The 18,314-nt window shown below is 59.6% G+C and overlaps 1 protein-coding gene across 2 annotated transcripts in view; it reads right to left on the minus strand.

Annotated features, from left to right (window-relative positions):
* Mgll (monoglyceride lipase) overlaps positions 1-18,314 on the minus strand; it is an 87,077-nt gene that overhangs the window by 25,285 nt on the left and 43,478 nt on the right. For both annotated transcript variants that reach the window (XM_013032327.1, XM_013032328.1), the window contains exons 4-5: positions 2,369-2,505; positions 1,082-1,192 (exon numbers count right to left, since the gene is read on the minus strand). In XM_013032327.1, coding sequence (XP_012887781.1) covers positions 1,082-1,192; positions 2,369-2,505 — 248 coding nt within the window. The remainder of the gene's footprint in view (positions 1-1,081; positions 1,193-2,368; positions 2,506-18,314) is intronic.

Raw genomic sequence — 18,314 nt, forward strand, 5'->3', positions numbered from 1 at the left:
GTGTGAGCTGGGGGCCTGGTGAGCCGCACGCGGTCCACAGTCAATCCGTGTGAGCTGGGGGCCTGGTGAGCCGCACGCGGTCCACAGGGCACCTTCCTCCATGCCCAGCTTTGCCTATTCCACTTTAGCAAGGACCTGAGACTTATTCCACCCCCACCACATCACCACCGCGATTACCGGATGCTCTAGAGGTCACATCCGCGTTGCCCCTGCCTCGCGCATGGCCCGTGGCCTCCCACAGCCTCCCTCAGCTGCGTCCACTCAGCACGGAGATCTACCGATGGTCCTAAGGCGATGGCTGCATCGTGACGGGCTCTGCCTCACGTGGCCTGCAGAGCTGCTCCCCCCCTCTCTGCTGGGGAGGCTCCTCGTCTGCCATCCCACCCCCACCTCAGAGGAAAGAGATCCTCTGGTGGAGCCTGTGGCTGGGATGCTCCTGGCGGGCCGTGCTGGGCGGGGGGCTGGTTCTGAGGGCACACAGGGCTGGTGCTGTGCCCTCACCAGAATCTGGCACGGTGTCAGCCCTAAGGACAGGTCTACACAGACACCACAACTCCTACTCACCAGCAGATACCCCTGTGGGCTGCTGGCTCCGTCTCCCTTCTCCCCCCACTTCCAGGTACTATTTCTGGGCTCATTTCACCTGTCAAGAGGAGCCCAATGTGTGTGGTTCATGTGGAACTCTATATCCAGAGAAACAAAGCCGTGATGAGGGCCTGGAGCTGGGGTGGGCTGGGAATGCCCCATCACCCCCCGACTCCTTCCTTCTGCAGACGCTCCATGAAGAACAGTTCAAGCCCCTTGAATGGGATTTGTTGGCGAGGGTGACTCTGCTGGACACAACCTTTCCCCTCTTAACTTCTGCCGATAAAGCCGGCACAAACAGGAAGGCACTTTCCTGCTGTCTTTGGGCCTTTAGAAGTTATACAGCCCCAGTGACGACAGTGTCTGGTACTCGCCCAGGTGTTTGCAAGTGACGCACAGAGCATGGGAGTAGCCTCCAGCCCTTTCACCAGCCCAACCACAGCCACGTCCCCAGGCTGGGGCTCGCAGGGGCAGGGTGGCCCAGAAGGCGCTTTACCTTGAATGTTGTTGCTGACTCGGGGCTGGCGACCACCAGAGGTGAAATGAGGACCATGCCGGAGAAGTGGCTGGGCCTCTCGGCGGCGGTGAGAATGGCGATGGCCCCGCCCTGCAAGGCAAAGGACAGAGTGGCTGCGGTGCCTGCTGGCTCACACCTGGGGCAGGCGCAGGCTGGTGCCGGCTCATGCCTGGGGCGCAGGCCGAGGCCGGCTGGTCAACCGGAAATGGAAGCTGCAGTGATTTCATCATAGCCCTCCCCCGTCCAGGTTTCCACGAGCAAACGTGTCAGAGATGTAGAGTAAAATAATAAAATGAAATCAGTTTCTGCCGTGGGTGGCCTGAAAGCTAAACACTAACACACTCCTGTTTCATTTCAAGCCCCAAGCCGGTCGGCCTCAACCATTCTGATGAGGTTTTGTTTTTAGTGGGGTGGGGTAGAAAAGGCAATATGGTGGCAGTGGTGGGTTGCTAAGGTTTCTGCTGGGTACTAAAGATCCAGAAACGAACATTCCAGGAGACGCGCCAACAGCGAGGAGAGAGGCCATGTCTGTCTGGATCTCAAAGGTAAGTTAAACCTAAGGCTCAGCCTCCGGGGTTCACAGGGGCCGGGCGGGCGGGGATGCAGGCTCAGCCTCCGGGGTTCACAGGGGCCGGGCGGGCAGGGATGCAGGCTCAGCCCCCCCAGCACTTCCCAGACCCTGACCTGCCAGCCAGGAGGAATGTGTTTTCATCACATTCCTTCTCCTCTCTCCCTTTATCTCCCCTTCCTCCTCCTTCCTCCCAGCCTGGATATTGAACCAGGGCCTCTAACAACGCTCTGCCTTTTTTTTTTTTGGAGACAAGGTACAGCTACTTTTTTGCCTGGGTTGGCCTCAAACTCACTTCCTTCCTGCTGGCCTCCCCTCCCGTGCTTGGTTTATAGGCATGTTCTACCACGCCCTAACTAGCTTTTCTGTGAGGAGATGGGCCTGCACAGCTGTGAGTTCAGAGGTTAAACATGGCTGAATCCCCTTTCAGGGAGTTCCCACCACGTTCTTTCCTTCTGTGGCCGCCTACAAGGTGGGGGTCTGGGAACCTTCTAGGTACTTCTCACTGACGGAGCCCTGTGCTCCTGAGGTGGGGCAGTTGCTGGCCTTGCTATGGAATGGCCGCCTGGGCCTCTTGGGTGGACTGGCAGTGCCCGCTGGCCCTACAGCCCTGAGGAGGGTGGAGACGCTCGGCCTGCAGGGGTGGGGGAGAGGAGACCCGCAGGGGGTCAGGGCGAGGCTCTCTGTGCTCTCCTTACCATGGAGTGACCCAGGAGGAAGACGGGCAGCCGGGGGTGGTCCTTCTGCACCAGGTCCACGTGCTGCAGCACATCCCTGACAAAGACCTGGAAGTCAGACACCATCATCCGCTCTCCCTCACTCTGTCCGTGGCCCACTGGAAGGAAGGAAGGGGAGAAGCTCAGTCACCTGTGCCAGTCTAGAGTGCTGGAGTGTGTCCCCACCCATTTTGCAGATTAAGGAACTGGCCCGGGGCCGCAGGGCTCAGAAGGGCATCACCACAGAAACACTGCGCTCCGCCACGGCAAATGACCCAGAAGGCCCGCCATGCCGTCTGACCACACTCTACGCCAAGTTCTTACACGGGTGTGTGTGCAAAAGTCCTTGCTCCTGTCCCCAAACGGTGATGTCACCCTTCCACAGAAAAGCTGCTCTATCAATGAAGTCCGGTCTGCTTCTGGATCTTATTCTGCTTATTTACCTGCTCTTTGGAGCTGGAGGGTCTGCTCTGTGCCCATGCTGGCCCTGAACTTCTGGTCTCAAGCGATCCCTGAGTGTTGTTACTACGGGTGAGTGCCACGGTAGGCAGCTCCACTGTGTTTTTATTGCATCCTGATGCTCTGACTTCTTGCCTTGTGGATCCTGGAGGGGCTGCTCCTTCCCTACCCCTCCCTGTCAGCTCACTCCAGGAGGCGGAGCAAAGCCTGAGCTCACCTTTATTAAACACCAGCTGACCAGGCCCCTGTGGTCGGCCACCTCCTCCCAGGCTCCTGTGCTCTGCTCACCTCAGTCACCCCAGGACAGGGATCAGGCAGGGCCTGCGTCTCTGAAACGCTCCCCGGCCTGCATCAGCGCCCCCGCACCCTCTCCTCACCCTGCCTCGGTCAGCACGGCCGGCTGGGCCTCTTGCTCCTAGGGGTCCATGAGCAGGACTGCGCTTTGTTCATCACAGTCATCTCTGCATCGCCCTGTCTTACCATCGTCGACTACAGCACAGGACACTAAAGCATTCTGGCAGGGTCTGGGGTGCAGTTCACAAGTCAGTGAGCGCCTCACAGAGCAAGGCCCTGGGCTCCATCCCTGTACCCCAAAATAAAACTAAACCAGGACAGCCAGAAGTATCTGACACAAAATATGCACTTAATACGTCTAACAATGAACTAGTCTCCATGTCTTTGTTCCCAGAAAATGCTTCTACTTGAGAACAACTTCCCACGTTCCCGGGGGCACGTCCAGAAAGCTGATGGCCACAGACCTGGGGTGTCCACCTCCCTGTTTTTCCAGAACCCTACTTAGGACTCACTTTCTCACGGAAGAGAAAGCTGGTAAAGCAAGCAAGACAGGCAGACCGGACGCAGAGCGGGTTACAAAGCACCGCCAGCGCTCATCAGACACTCCTAGGTGTGTGGGCCAGGGCTTTGCGTCTCCCTTTGCCCCTCAGGAACTAAGTGGTGGATCTCAAGGCCTGGCCAGCGAGGGGGGTGGGCAGACTCTGCCCTCTCTCCAGTCCAGCACCTGCAGTCATGGGTCAGGGCAAAGCAGGCAGGAGGCCAACATCTTCCGGGGGGAGGTGGGAGTCGTCTGCTGGGAACACCTGGGGCCCCCCCAGCAGGTCCCCAGGGGCTTCCCCTGCTGCTGCGCAGGCCCAAGGCTGCATCCTGCTAGGGGGTGAAGGTGGGGGGAAGCAGGTGGGCTCTGACTTCCCACCAGCCCGCCTCCGCCCAGGAAGACCCCAGCGCAGGTTCCCACTCCTCTGGGTCTCGCCGCCTCCCCTTATTTAGGGTCGCCACGGGCCTCTGGATCACCAGTCCATCAAAGTCCATGCCGGCTGACCGCTCTGGGCGGTGCTGGACCCAGAGGAGTGGCCGATAATTATTAGTGGTGGAAATGCCTAGAGAGGCCTGCAAGGCACAGCGCAGAATAAGACAACGCCCACTGCTTGGGCAGCGCCTCGGGGCTGGCCTCACAGGCTTTCAGAGAGTCACACAACACTCTCCAGGGCTGGGAATGTGGCTCAGGGGTAGAGTGCTACTACATTCAACAACTCCTCCTCCTCTCCTTCCTCCTCCATTTTCTCTTTCCTCGGCGCTGGGGATAGACGGGACCCAGGACGCACACACTCTACCACCGCTCCACCTCCGCTTTTCCGTTGTTTTTCAGCATCCCTTATCTTCACCCTGGCTGGGTGAGAACTAGAGAGCCCAGCAACAGGTCAGCTTGTGTGAAGTCCTGACCGCCACCCCCCCCCCCCCCCGCAGAGTGGGGCACAGGAACCGCCTCCGTCCCAGCACTTCCCCACTGTTGTTTTGTCTTCTGGTTCCGGTCTTTAAGGTGTTTAACCTCCGTGCTTGATTGGAACGAAGACACCAGTGTCCATGTGCTTCCTTTCTTCTTTATACTCCACTTGACAAAGCCTTCAAAAGTTTCAGTGTCACATTTTCCAACTGAGCTTTCTAGTGAAGGTCTGGCTTGTCTCTTGTCCTGCAAGGCTCATGAGGATAGCAGAAACCCCTAAGACAGTGACAAAGTCAAAGAACAGCATCCTTAGACGAGAGGACATATGTCCATTTGTTGCCCTCAGAAAGAATGTCTGGCCATCCACCAACATTTTGTCAGTACTGAAGACAAACCTCCCATCGACGGCAGGGCTCACTGGACCAGGGACTCAAAGTCAGAGGTCAAAAGCAGGAGAGAAGCTGGGCGCCAGTGGCTTGTGCCTGTAATCTTGGCCACTTGGAAGGCTGAAATCTAAGCATCATGGTTCAAAGCCAGACCAGGCAGGAAGGTCTGTGAGACTCTTATCTCTACCACCAGAAAGCTGGAAATGGAGCTGTGACTCAGTGGTAGAATATCAGCCCCCCAAAAAAGGGGGGAGGGGGCTGGCTGGAGATTAGGCAAGAGTGGCGCGCCTATGTGGAGACTAACTTCCCTTCCTCTAGCAGCGGCCGGGGCCACGCGGGAAACCGTTTCCCTTCCTCTCTTTTCCTAAAAGTACATCTGGCAAAAGTCTCAGACCACAGCTCAGGCGGGGAGAGCGGCTGGCTTCTCCTCTGTCCAGTCTCCACCTGCCCACTCAAGGAACCGGCCGTGCTGTCCACTCTTCCCTGGCCCCTGGGCACCTTCGCTGAGAGCAGAACGCCCCCTTCAGCATCCAGCACCAGCCGGATTTTACAAAGGAGACCAAGGCAGAAATTAATTTCTGTGCTAATTACAACAGCTTGGGAGAGGTACAAAGATGCCAGAATTTAGCATATGGGCTATGGAGACACATTTCGACTCAGATTTTTTTTAAGCTGTTACAACATGCTTTATAATGTAACTGACTAAAAGACTTATCTGCGCTGCGTCTTCGAAGCAATGCATCCTCAGGATGTCATATTTAGAGGATTTATTTGGGAACACCCCACTTCGGTTGTATAAATAAGAAGAAACAGCAGGACGAGAAGTGTCATAACTGTGGTTCTTGGCGTCCTTCCGTGCCGTGCTGGGGGGCAGTGTCCGGGGGCTCAGCCGCGGCACTCCCGAGGCCTGGCCGTGCTGGCCCTCCCTCACCTGTGGGCTTCTCTCTGCGGTGATGAGGCTCTGGCCACTCCAGGCTGACCAGAATCACCCAGAGACGCTTCCCTGTCCTCGGATTCTTCTGGTGAAAGTGGCTCTTACAGAAAACTGCCTCTGACTTCTGAACAGGCAGTAGCTGTGGGGCGGACAGAAGCTTTTACCACCAGAACTTCCAGGATGTGACAGATCTAGGAATAAAAAGTCTGTGACACAGTAACAGGATGCCCTGCAAGTTCCAAAGAATGCTTGAGGTGGGCTGCAGAGCGGCACTCTGCCAGCAAGCCCGGGGCCTCTTCAAAATCCAGAGAAAGGCTTAACAGAAGAGCAGCCTTCCATATTCGCAGAGCCAGATCAAGGGGAGGGCAGCAGAGGGATCAGCACGTCTGAAAGTCAGTGAGGCCCTGGCATGTCTGGGTTTTTCTTCCTATCCCTAAAATAACCTTTATTCGTGTTGGCAGACAAGTTGTTTTATTTTTTTTGGGTCTGGTCGTGGGGCCTGAACTCTGGGCCTGGGAGCTGTCCCTCAGCTCTTCAGTTCAAGGCTAGCGCTCTACCACTTGAGCCACTGAGCCACTTCTGGCTTTTCTTTTTTGCTTATGTGGTGCTGGGGAATTGAACCCAGGGCCTCATGCATGCAAGGCAAGTGCTCTACCACTGAGCCACCTTCCCAGCCCTGGCAGACAAGTTAAAGACGGAAGTGGCACTGTGGCTCAAGTGATGAGCTCAGGAAGAGAAGAGCCCCGAATTCAAGTCCCAGGACTGGCAAAAAAAGGAAAAAGAAAGGAAGACTGTGCTTTGCCTAATTTATTTCCTCCATGTCGTAATGCTGTTGAGTAGTGTTTTTTGAGGGCAGCAGAACAAAGCCACGCTGCAGCAGGAGTCATGGGTTTGGGCGGGGAGCCACGCTGCGCTCTGCCCAGGGGAACTGGTTACCTGGCAGGTCGCTGAGGAGTTACATGACGCAGCGCCCACCACACAGCACACTCCGGCGCATGCCCGTCTTCCTTCTTCCTCGTTCCAGGCTTTGTTCTTGCAGGCAGTGCTCCGGAACAAGAAGGCCTGCTGAGAACATGTGAGCTCCGGACGTGGTGGCTGGGTTTCTTCTCCAGCTCAGTCTCCCTGCTTGCGGCCAGACGAGGCGGCTGCAGTGGTTGGACTCTAGCAAGACCTGGTCTCAGGGTGCTGTTGCTATGGCAACCGTCCTCCTGAGTACAGAGTCACAGGGAGAAAGGCGCTCTGACCTCTTAAGACCAGATGTGGAACTGAACGTCTCTGTGCACAGTGGGACCGCAGGGCGGCTCTCCAGGCATCCATCTTCCCGCTCACCCCTTCCTCTGAAGGAATGCGTGCTCCTCTCCGCCACACTCCTCACTCCCCGCGTGTCTACTGGATGGGGGCCAGGCCTGCACCTTCTCCCTGGACTGGGGCCAGGCCTCCACCTTCTCCCTGCCCCCTCCCTGACACTACTCCCCCAGCCCAGCCGGTTCCACAGAACACACCCCACACCCTGGCCCTGGAGACACTCCTGGCCGCCTTCTTCCCCTTTTCCTCAGGAGGGCCTGTGGATCTGGCGGCTGCACCCCGTCAGGAGGGTTCTCCCTCCCCAGTGCACCCTCTTCAGCTGCACCCTCTGCCTGGGTATGTCTGAGCCCGGCCTGGAGCTCGGGCAGGACGGTGGTCGCCCTGCTCCCCAGTGCCCCTCAGCCATCCTGTGTCTGGGCACTGGGAGCCTGGCCTGCTCCCGCTCTGCTGGATCACTTCCTGCGGGCCTCCTCTCCTCTCCCTGTGCGCCCACAGAGCCAAGTCTGCTACCATGGCACAAGGCTATGCTCACAGAAACACCATCTCTACCGACCAGGGCTCAGGGGAGAGGGGAGGGATCTTGGGAATGGGAGAAGGGATCCCAATGAGCAGCGGTAACCTGTGGGTTACTCACAAGAGGTTCACTCCAAGGAACTAAGATGTCATGGGGCTCTGAACACAGCTCCTACAAGTCAGTCCCAGAGCTGTGTGCTGGAGGTCTGGCCTCGGCTCCTGTGCTGTCTTGCTGAGACCCGCCTCCTTGCACACTGTGGTCCTGGGGCACCTGGGCTCAGCCCCGACACTCTGAGGGCTGCTGTCTGGGCAGCGGCGCTCTGCGCTCTGAGAGGGTGGCCGGGTCCTGGCTGTCAGCAGGAAGCTCAGAAGGACTCTCGCAGCCCTGTGTTTCCCAAGCTGGGTTGAAGCCCAGGGCCCCGTACAGAAGCATCTAACTGACAAGTGTTTCAAGTAATCCAAAACAGATCCTGGCTGGCCAGTCTCCCTGGTGTGCATGTGTGTCTGTGCACAGGCACGTGTGCACACACGCATGGGTGTGAATTAATGTCTTCCATAAGCTGCTCACCACATCCACTCCTACCAGGCCCTAAGATGCTCCCTGAAGCTCTTTTTCCATTTTTTCAGGTAGTGCAAAAATCAGGGAGAAGGTCTGCAAAGAGGTGAGAGGCTCGACCCAGGGTCTGGGGGCAACGTGCTGGCAAGACACCGGCCTGCCGTTCTTCCACCCGCCTCTCTTTCTCTCCCTTTTTCTGTGTGTCTATCTGTCTCACACACATACACAACAGGACACATCACACACAGGCTCTGGGGTATTGCTGGGTGATCGATGATTAAATGCTGGGTGATCGATGATTAAATGCTGGGTGATCGATGATTAAAGCTATTTTCATTTTTTGGTCTGTTTTTGTGGATTTTCAAAATTTCTGCGACAAGCTAGTATTTTGTCATGAAAGGAAAAAAACCAAAGACAAAAAAAATCACACTTGTACATATGTACAGACACAGAAAGCATGAAAGTCACACTGCCCGGTGTGGCCTGCAGCCAGCAGCCAGCTGCTCTGGAGATGTGGCCGTAATTGGTGCGTTTGTACGCTGCACCGAGGTGCTTGGCCGCGGTGAGGTGCTGAGGACAGGAAAATGAATGGGCTAAGTGTGCGCGGGGGCGGGCCAGCAACGTGTGCACAGCGTTTTTGGAGCAGTGTTTCTGCTGGCCTGGGTTCCAGCCACCGGCACGGTCGCCCCAAGCAAGGCTCTTCCTGCTCTGAGAGGCTGTGGGAGGCACAGCCTAGCTGCTCGGTAGGCAGACTGCAAAGCGCAGCCAGCGCTCTGCGCACCCTGGCCAGCTGGACTTCACGGGGCTGGGAGGGGCCCGCAGTTCCCTGGTGAGCTCCTCAAATCCAGCGGACCTGCAGAGGACCGGGACTCTCCCCCCAACTACCTACACCACACCAGCCCCATCCAGAGCCGACGGCCCCATTGCAGCTACCACCCCATGCGGGCCAGCCCTCCGAGGCAGAGACAGACAGACACTAGAGCAGCCCCACAGACACCTGCGGTGGTAAGCCTCAGGTCCTGGGGCGCAGTCACTGCCGATGGATTGACAGCTGTCACGTATCTGCACAGACTATAGCCGGACTTGAACTGGCCCTCAGAGAATCCTGTTCCAGAACATGAACCTCTAGCCACCATTCCTGTGATGAATGGCTCTGGTTTCCAACCCACAGTGAGGGATTTCAACTGACCTCTGCTCCTACTGACTTCAAGTCAGTACTTACTATATACATCCTGTTTGCACACACACACACACACCATGCCCGCTCCCAGGCACACTGTTCACACTGACTCCTACTTCCTTCCACTCCTGTCTTCCTCCTTAATATCATGGAGTCCTTTCCACAGCCAAAATCATACATCCTGGGGCTCGAACTCTGGGCCTGGGCGCTGTCCCTGAGCCCCTTTGGGCCCAAGGCTAGTGCTCTACCACTTGAGCCACAGTGCCATTTCTAGCTTTTTCTGAGTAGTTAATTGGAGACAAGAGTCTCTCAAGGGCTTCCTGCCCAAGCTGGCTTTGAACCACCATCCTCAGCTCTCAGCCTCCTGAGTAGCTAGGATGACAGGTGCGAGCCACTGGTGCCCGCTCCTTTCTTAGTCATGGTCAGGTCTCAGCATGCCTTGGTTTTCCTGCCCGTCCCTCGCTGTTCCTGACTCTCCAGCAAGCAGCTTGGTCTCTGTACACTGGTCGCAGTGTACAGTGTAACCCTTCCCAAATTGGAGCTGCCTGCCACGCCCCTGGTCTCCTCTGCCTGCTCCATGCAGCGCCTCTCCCAGCCTCCCCGTCTATGGAGCAGGGGCTAGCCAGGCCTCCTCTACCCTACTTTAATCTAACCAACGCATACGCAAGGGCTATTTTTTCGTAAGAGGGTGAAAAATCACCCTTAACTGATTTTTTTTTTGCCTCAATGATCCCTCATTAAAAAAATAAAACACTTTCTTCTGCTGAGCTTGAAGATGAACAGATTCAGTGAGAAGGCCCTGGGTGGGGGGGGGGGGGAGCATGACAGAAACGGACACGGCGCTCCTGGGGTGCGCACAGAGCAGTCCCTGGACGCACGCCGATGCAGCGCAGGAGCAGGGCAGCCGCGGTCACAGCACAGCTCACGCATGTGTGTCCAAGAGTGACCTGCACATGGCTTGGACCCTGTTCTCTGGAGGGTTCCAGAATGCTGCGGGTGAGCCCAGAGTGGATGCACGGAGAGCCCAGGGTGGACGGACGCACCCTTCCCACAGGGCCATCGGCACCATCTTCTTTTCAAGCCAGGCTCCACACAGTCTCTGACTCTCACTGGCTCCCACCGGGAGGCACCTCCTGTGGGCACGGGCCCATCTGAGGTCTTCGACTCCCTGGCCTCGGCCCCTGCCGTGTCCGGTGCCGAGCCTCACAGCGTGAGCAAGGGACCCTTTCCCCTCAGGACCTCTGCACCGGCTGTCCGCTTCCCCCAAGCCCCGCAGTCTCCAGCCAGGGCAGCCAGCTGAGAACGGTGGCCCTCATCCACCCTGACCTGTTTTATCTGTGTGTGGCGTCGGCTCACAGGGACCTACGTTGCAGTGGTCGCTGCCGTCTGAGGGCAGGAGTCTGCATCTCTCAATCCAAATCCTAGGTGAAGGAGACAGACACCTTGAGGACCCCATCGGCCTGTGGCAGCTGCTCTGTAAGTTACAGAGTAAACGAGCTAGTGAGTGAATGAACCAAGTTCAGAGATGCGGTCCTCATGCAGCTGTGCTGTGCTGCTGAGGAAGGTGCCCTGCTCAGGGCCCAGAGGAGGGCGTCGATCTGCTTGTTCACGATGCTGCCGTTCGCGCCTTTAAGAATCAGATCCACTCTCTAGAGAGACCGGGAGAGCCAGCCAACGAAGCCCACCACTGACAGCGGGTGAGGCGCGTGGGGGGATGGGACCAGCACTCTAGCACATGGATGCCACTGTCCCTCTGGCAAGCCCTGGCCTCTGGCCCTAACGGCACGCACCAGCACGGCCCCTGTGGCTGGGACGCACAGGTCAGGTGACCCCAGCCAGCGCCTCGCCCCCTCTGGGGCCTGGGCCCCTCAGATGCGCGAGCAGAGTTGGCCGCGTGTCAGGCACTGGGCAGGTGCTGGGCTGAGGCCCCTGTGCTTCCCTCTGACGGTTTACAGGACACTCCTCTGGGGTGCCGGTCTGTTCTCTACGTGCCTCCCCCTGGGGAGGAAGGCCAGCACTTGGTGACAGGAGCCAGGCCCTCGGCCGGCTCTGGTCCCAGGCCCAGGGGCTCTGTGTGTGCCTGGAGAGCAGAGGATGGCCTGGGACCTCCCCATCACGCCCATCAACCTATCCTCCTCCCACACTGGCTCCGGGACCAGTCTCTCCCTCCTGCCTGTAGACTAAATAAAGCATTCTTCTCCCTTTTTTGGTAGCAAAGTTTGTGCTGGATAAAAGCCGTAAGCCATTTTCTGCCCTGCAGTGACCCGGGAAAGCACTGTGAGGGGGGCTCTGCCACCCTGCAGGCGGCCCTGGCCCGCGGGCAGCCTGTGGGCCGCTGCTCAGCCTGCACGGGCCTGTGGGCCCCCACTCAGCCTGCCCCGGCCTGGCCAGCCACTCAGCCTGCACAGGCCTGGCCAGCCAGCTGGCAGGAGCCGGCGCGGGAAGGCAGGGTGTTGTGGGTAGGAGCCGGCGTGCGTTTCCCGGATCTGAGTCTGTGACACATTCTGTATTTAGTGTTTCTGCAGGAAGTGGCAGCCCAGCCCTTCGCTAGGGAGCCTGAAGCCCAGAGAGAGAGAAGGAAGGGGCGGCGCTGGCAGCGCACACATGGGCAGGCCCGCCCCTCACCGGCAGATTCAGAACAGCTCCGCAGCGTCCACAGCACCGTGCGAAGATGGTGTCTGTGTTCCTGGGCTCTATCCAGATGGCACCTGGCTCTCACCGGTTCAGGAGTCCCCCCCCCCCATGGGAGGTGGGATGCTAGCAGAGCCCCCCATGGGAGGTGGGACACTAGCAGAGCCCCCCATGGGAGGTGGGATGCTAGCAGAGCCCCCCCATGGGAGGTGGGATGCTAGCAGAGCCCCCCATGGGAGGTGGGATGCTAGCAGAGCCCCCCATGGGAGGTGGGGCGCCTAGCAGAGCCCCCCCATGGGAGGTGGGACGCCTAGCAGAGCCCCCCCCATGGGAGGTGGGAGCGCCTAGCAGAGCCCCCCATGGGAGGTGGGACGCCTAGCAGAGCCCCCCCCATGGGAGGTGGGACGCTAGCAGAGCCCCCCATGGGAGGTGGGACGCCTAGCAGAGCCCCCCATGGGAGGTGGGATGCTAGCATAGCCCCCCCATGGGAGGTGGGACACCTAGCAGAGCCCCCCATGGGAGGTGGGACGCCTAGCAGAGCCCCCCCATGGGAGGTGGGGCGCCTAGCAGAGCCCCCCATGGGAGGTGGGACGCTAGCAGAGCCTCCCATGGGAGGTGGGGTGCTAGCAGAGCCCCCCATGGGAGGAGGGACGCTAGCAGAGCCCCCCATGGGAGGTGGGACGCCTAGCAGAGCCCCCCATGGGAGGTGGGACGCTAGCAGAGCCCCCCATGGGAGGTGGGACGCCTAGCAGAGCCCCCCCATGGGAGGTGGGATGCTAGCAGAGCCCCCCCATGGGAGGTGGGATGCTAGCAGAGCCCCCCATGGGAGGTGGGATGCTAGCAGAGCCCCCCATGGGAGGTGGGATGCTAGCAGAGCCCCCCCATGGGAGGTGGGATGCTAGCAGAGCCCCCCATGGGAGGTGGGATGCTAGCAGAGCCCCCCATGGGAGGTGGGGCGCCTAGCAGAGCCCCCCCATGGGAGGTGGGACGCCTAGCAGAGCCCCCCCCATGGGAGGTGGGACGCTAGCAGAGCCCCCCATGGGAGGTGGGATGCTAGCAGAGCCCCCCATGGGAGGTGGGACGCTAGCAGAGCCCCCCATGGGAGGTGGGATGCTAGCAGAGCCCCCATGGGAGGTGGGATGCTAGCAGAGCCCCCCATGGGAGGTGGGATGCTAGCAGAGCCCCCCATGGGAGGTGGGATGCTAGCAGAGCCCCCCATGGGAGGTGGGGCGCCTAGCAGAGCCCCCCATGGGAGGTGGGGCGCCTAGCAGAGCCCCCCATGGGAGGTGGGACGCTAGCAGAGCTTGGCTGGGGTGGGGAGCTGGCACAGAACCCTGGCACCCAGCTTCTCCAGCTATTCCTGGAGCCTCGGCTGCACATTGGTCACACAGTACAAACGCCCAGGGCCACCTGCCCAGAGATGGCTCCACCCAGATGCACGGGGTGGGGGGTTTCTACAGCGGGGGCCCCCTCAGAGCATTGCCCCAAGTTAAGCTTGTAGCAAGGTGGGCGGGCTCTGTCGCCTTGAGTGTGTCTCCAGAGGAGCTGCCGCCCCCCTCTCCGTGGTGCGATCCGAGGGCACTGCTGCCAGCACAGAGGCGACCAGACCTCCCTGTGGGTGTGATGTCAACCAGGCCGTCCTCGGGTCCAAATGTATATCCCTGTGAGTCTCAACTTGGGCAGGTCCAGAGACGCTGCGGTTCTACCAAATGCCTTACACTATGGCAGTGCTGGCTGAGCAGCTAGAGCGAGCTGGGGACCAGGCGGGTGCATGCAGTTTGAAGTGGATGAGTTCACTCAGGCCCCATTCTGCCCACAGCGGCCCTGGAGGCTGGCAGGGCTCACAGGGCAATGGTGTCACACACTGGGTGCCATCTACCAGGGCCTTTGACTGGGGCTGTGCCTTGGGGTGGGGTGAGGTGCTGAGGGGAATGGGCAGGAGGTACCTCTCCAAGGCTGGTGCTTTCAGAACGCCGTGGGGACGGGGGACGGGGGGGGGGGAGCCTCAATGGAGCCCACAGGGAGCTTGGTCCGAGTAACCACCCACGGTGGTCCAGGCTGGGCCGGCCAGGTCAGGGTCTGTGGCTGCTTGGCAAGCCACTGCTGTGCACACGAGCCCTGAGCGGACAGAGGCCCCCCCACCCCCACCCCGACCCGCACAATGCCGATGGGCCCCCAGGACCCTCACTGGGAGAAGGAAGACACTAATTGTGTGTGGCACGCCAGGGCACTGGCCAGCTAGGCCGGCCTGCCTGCGCCGCCCGGGCACAGGCCCCGGAGGACAGGCCCTGGCGCTGCCGCCTACCCCTCCTCTGGGCAGTGAGCTCCTGCCTGCCTGCAAAGCCACTCACACACTGAAGTGAAACAGGGCCATGGAGACCTTCAGAAAGCCATGGCAGGAACGCAAACAGTCCTTTCTTTCTTCTAAGACGGTCGCGTGGATTCTACGTCACCCCCAGAGGCTGACCGGGCCCCGTGCCCTCACGAGGCTGTCTCTCCGGCGGGACGCGTCCCCTCCCCTCCGCGTGTTCTCCCGGCCTGCCCTGACAGTTGGCAGGGTGGCAGCCACTTATTTTTATCTCTCAGTGGGCTGGCCGTTTCCTGGTCACATGCTGCTGGAGCTCAGCTTCAGAAAGGCTGGCTCACCAAGCAGCCTCTGCCCCACGGCCTCCAGGGTGGTCCTACACGCACGGCTTCTCGGGGGCGTTTCGGTGAGGCTGGCCAGCCCGCGGCCTTCTGCGCTCCGAGCCATCTGCAGCTAGTTATTTCCAATCTTCTCTTACTGAGGGGGAGGAGCTGCGATTTCCCAGTGTGGGCAGAAGCACCGGCTCTGGGGGCTCCAGGCTCCCACCTGCCCCTGCTCTGTGGGTGAAGGCCACCACCCACCCATCACGCCATACAAGGGCCTCTCTGCCACTCAGAGACAGCAACCACGCACGTCTGCGTTTTAGCTCTGGCTGGACCTGCACCTTTGGTCCTGGTGCCACCAGCAGGGCTGTGCTGTGCAGCAGCACCTTACGGGAGTAAGCCCCGTGCCAAGCGCCACCCCCGCCCCGTGGTGGGGCCCCGCCTCCGCCCACGGCAGGTCCCTGCCGGCCCGGGAGCTGCGAGGAGCACAGGGGCATCGTGGCATCTGCCTGCCGGCCGCAGCAGCTGACTCCCAGCTTCCACCTCCACTGTGCTACACGGAAGGCCACACTGTGTCACACTGGCTGGCTGGGGACAGACAGTCCCTCTCCCATAAAGAAAACGTGCAGAATTCGGAGTTGGGGCGATGTCCCCGGCCACTGTCACCTAACCAGGATGTGCAGCCCAGGTGTGGCGCGCAATGGGGCTGGGCGTGCTCTGCGGGGAGAGGCTCCAGAGAGCAGACAGTCCCGAGAGGCCTCTCCAGAGCACATTTCTTTCGCTGTTTTGGGTTTGTTTTACTTAGTGGTACCGGTGTTTGAACTCAGGGCATCGTTCTTCCTAGGCAGGTGCTCTACCACGTTAGCCACACCTCCAGCCCTTTTTGGCTCAGTTCCTCTTCAGGAGGAGTCGTGCATGTCTGCCCAGAGCCCACGGGGACGGTGGCTCTTCTACATGCAGCCTCCCACAGAGCCAGGACCTCAGGTGTGGGCCGCCACACCCAGCTTACAGAGTGGACACCCTTGACTCTCCATCCTGCGGGCTGACCCCAGCCTCTCAAGGAACAGCAGCACCTAGCCAGAGTGAGATTTAAGACTCCAGTCTGCGCTAAGCAGACTGTGGAAGGAAAGCACCACCCAGCAGCCAGCAGCCAGCAGCCAGGCAGCCCAGGCCCGGCCTACTCCTTTGGAATGGAGACCTCAGAGGCCAGGAGTATGGTCTCTACTCCCCACGCCTGCCAGAACCCTGAGTCCTCCAACCACAGCCCTCCTGGGTTTATCCTGTGGCTCTAACTGCCGGCCTCAGCCAGGGCAATTCTCCCCTCCCCACCACCTCCTCCACCCCCCTCCTCTCCCCCCTCCCTCCCTCCCCTGCCCCCTCCCCTTCTCCTCCCCCCTGCCTCCTCTTCCTGTTGTTTTCAGGCCTCAAACTCACGCAGAAAGGGAACCCTTGCTTCAGGAGAGGGGTGACGGTGTTGAGAACGGGGTCGTCAAGACCTTGTTTATATCATGGGCCTCATTCCACCCGGCCTCCCCAACTAAGCCTCAGTGGTACTCTAAGAGATGGAAAGGGAAAAAAATAGACCTCCGGACTGGCATCCAACACAGGAAAGCCAAGTGGGGCAGGGAAGCAGACCCACCAACAGCTAACGAGGGCCTGGGGGTGTGGCCCAGCGGGCAGCAGCAGCCTGGCTCAAGGCTCTAGTTCACAAAAACAAGAATAGCACCCGCAGTGCGCACTGGAGCCTGGGGAAGGGGGCTGGGGCTGGCGGGTGGGGGCGCCCAGGCCTCTGGGCGTGGGAAGCCCCACTGAGGCACCTCCACGGGTTTCCAAGGTGCAACCTGTGTGCACAGGCTGGCTGGAGGGCAGCAGCTGGGTGCAGAGCGGCTTGACGTGGAGACCCAGCAGCGGACAGTCGGGACGGCAGCCAGCCCACTCTGGGGCTTGCAGGGGCTCGGGGAGAGGGACGGCTGCCCACATGCCTACCGCGTCCTCCTCCAAACGCCTGCCCCGGACACCCAGCCCAGGCCCCGCCATGCGGCCCCGTCCGGAGTGGAGTTCTGACCCTCTCCCCGCTGCCTCACCCAGGCCCGGCCCTCACCTCTGCCAGTCCTGCTCCTCACCTCTGAGTGCGGGGGCAGGACCCAAGGGACAGGACAGACGGACTCCCCATCATCTCCCCGGACTGGTCCTTGAAGTTTAGGAATTCCCAGAGCTACTGTGCTCTCCGCTCACAAGCCTCCTTCTCTGAGAGCCCCCAGCCTGCCTCCCGGGCCTCCCTGCCCTGGGCAAGGGTGCAGGTCTGGTTCAGGCGTCTAGGTCTGAGAGTTCCCATCTACAGCAATAACCAAACTGTTTTACAACAGTCATGAGTCACCAGGCAAGGTCTGAAAGCTCTTTGCCTGGGCAGTCTCATGAATTTTTCTGCCGAGGGTGGTTTTGAACCATGATCTTCAGGTCTCTGCCTCCTGAGTAGTTAGACTTGCAAATGTGAGCGACCAGTGCCATTTTACTTATTCATTTAATTTCCTTCCTTCCTTCCCCATGTCTCGTATGTTAGTTGGGCTGTTTTTCTGGGCTCAATCCTCTGCCTTGGCTTCCTAGCAGGGACCACCAGGCCTGGGAAATCTTATAAATAAAAACCCCACTAGATCTGTAGCATTATATCCACTTTTCAAATGTGAAAAGGAGGCCAGCAGGCAGCGTGTGTCTCTGAGTCTGGCAGACCCGTGCACCCAGCACAGGAAGCCGTGCCCAGGGTGGCCAGCACTGGGGAGTATGCTGGGGGCCTTCTTCACAGACGAGTTCAGCGGCTTCCTCCTCAACCCCCAGTGACTCTCGGGGAGGTTCAGGGTCTCAGATTCCGCGGCACTCAAATACAACATCCTAAATAGGGGTGTCTTCTCAGCTCCTGGACCAGGGACAACAGCAGGGCAGGGCTCTCCTCCCCATGAACACAGGATCACATGGAATTTGACTTTTCCTCTCCTTCAACAAGTGACTCATTCAAACCCTTCAGAAACTGCCTTAAACACTGTCATGTGAGGAATCCTGAAGGGGTGACTGTGTCCTTGAGGAAGACTCCTCTGGGAAGACAATCTGGCAGCCACAGCCTGAGAGGCCGGCCCTGGGTCTCTGGCTCCCACCCCCACCTCCTCCTCCAGGAGGCTGTGCGGCCAGAGCTCCAGGCCTTCTCCAAGGCCGCCCTCAGGGTGGTGAAAGACCAGGCCGGTGGTGGAGGAGAGCAGGGGACCGCAGAGGGAGCCGCCTCCCCATTTGGTTTTAGGAGGTAAATGGGGAAGATTTCCACTTAGGAAGATGCAAATGCTGGCGGAATTTTCAGGAGTGAATGGGAAAGCTCCTCAAAGATGGTGTCTAATGAATGACAAAATATAAGGGGGTCTGTGCGTTGGGGGGGCAGCATGGGCATTTCCTGAATCCCTACCGCAGCCCCAGCAGCCACCACAGGTTTAACCCTCAGCAGGCAGCTCTGGGAGGCTCCTCCAGTGCCTGGCGGGGAGGGGCTGCCCTCGGTGGCCTGGGGTCCCAGTGCCTGGCGGGGAGGGGCTGCCCTCGGTGGCCTGGGGTCCCAGTGCCT

This window comes from Dipodomys ordii, unplaced genomic scaffold (assembly GCF_000151885.1).
Source record: "Dipodomys ordii isolate 6190 unplaced genomic scaffold, Dord_2.0 Scaffold153, whole genome shotgun sequence".
Lineage (NCBI taxonomy): Eukaryota > Metazoa > Chordata > Mammalia > Rodentia > Heteromyidae > Dipodomys > Dipodomys ordii.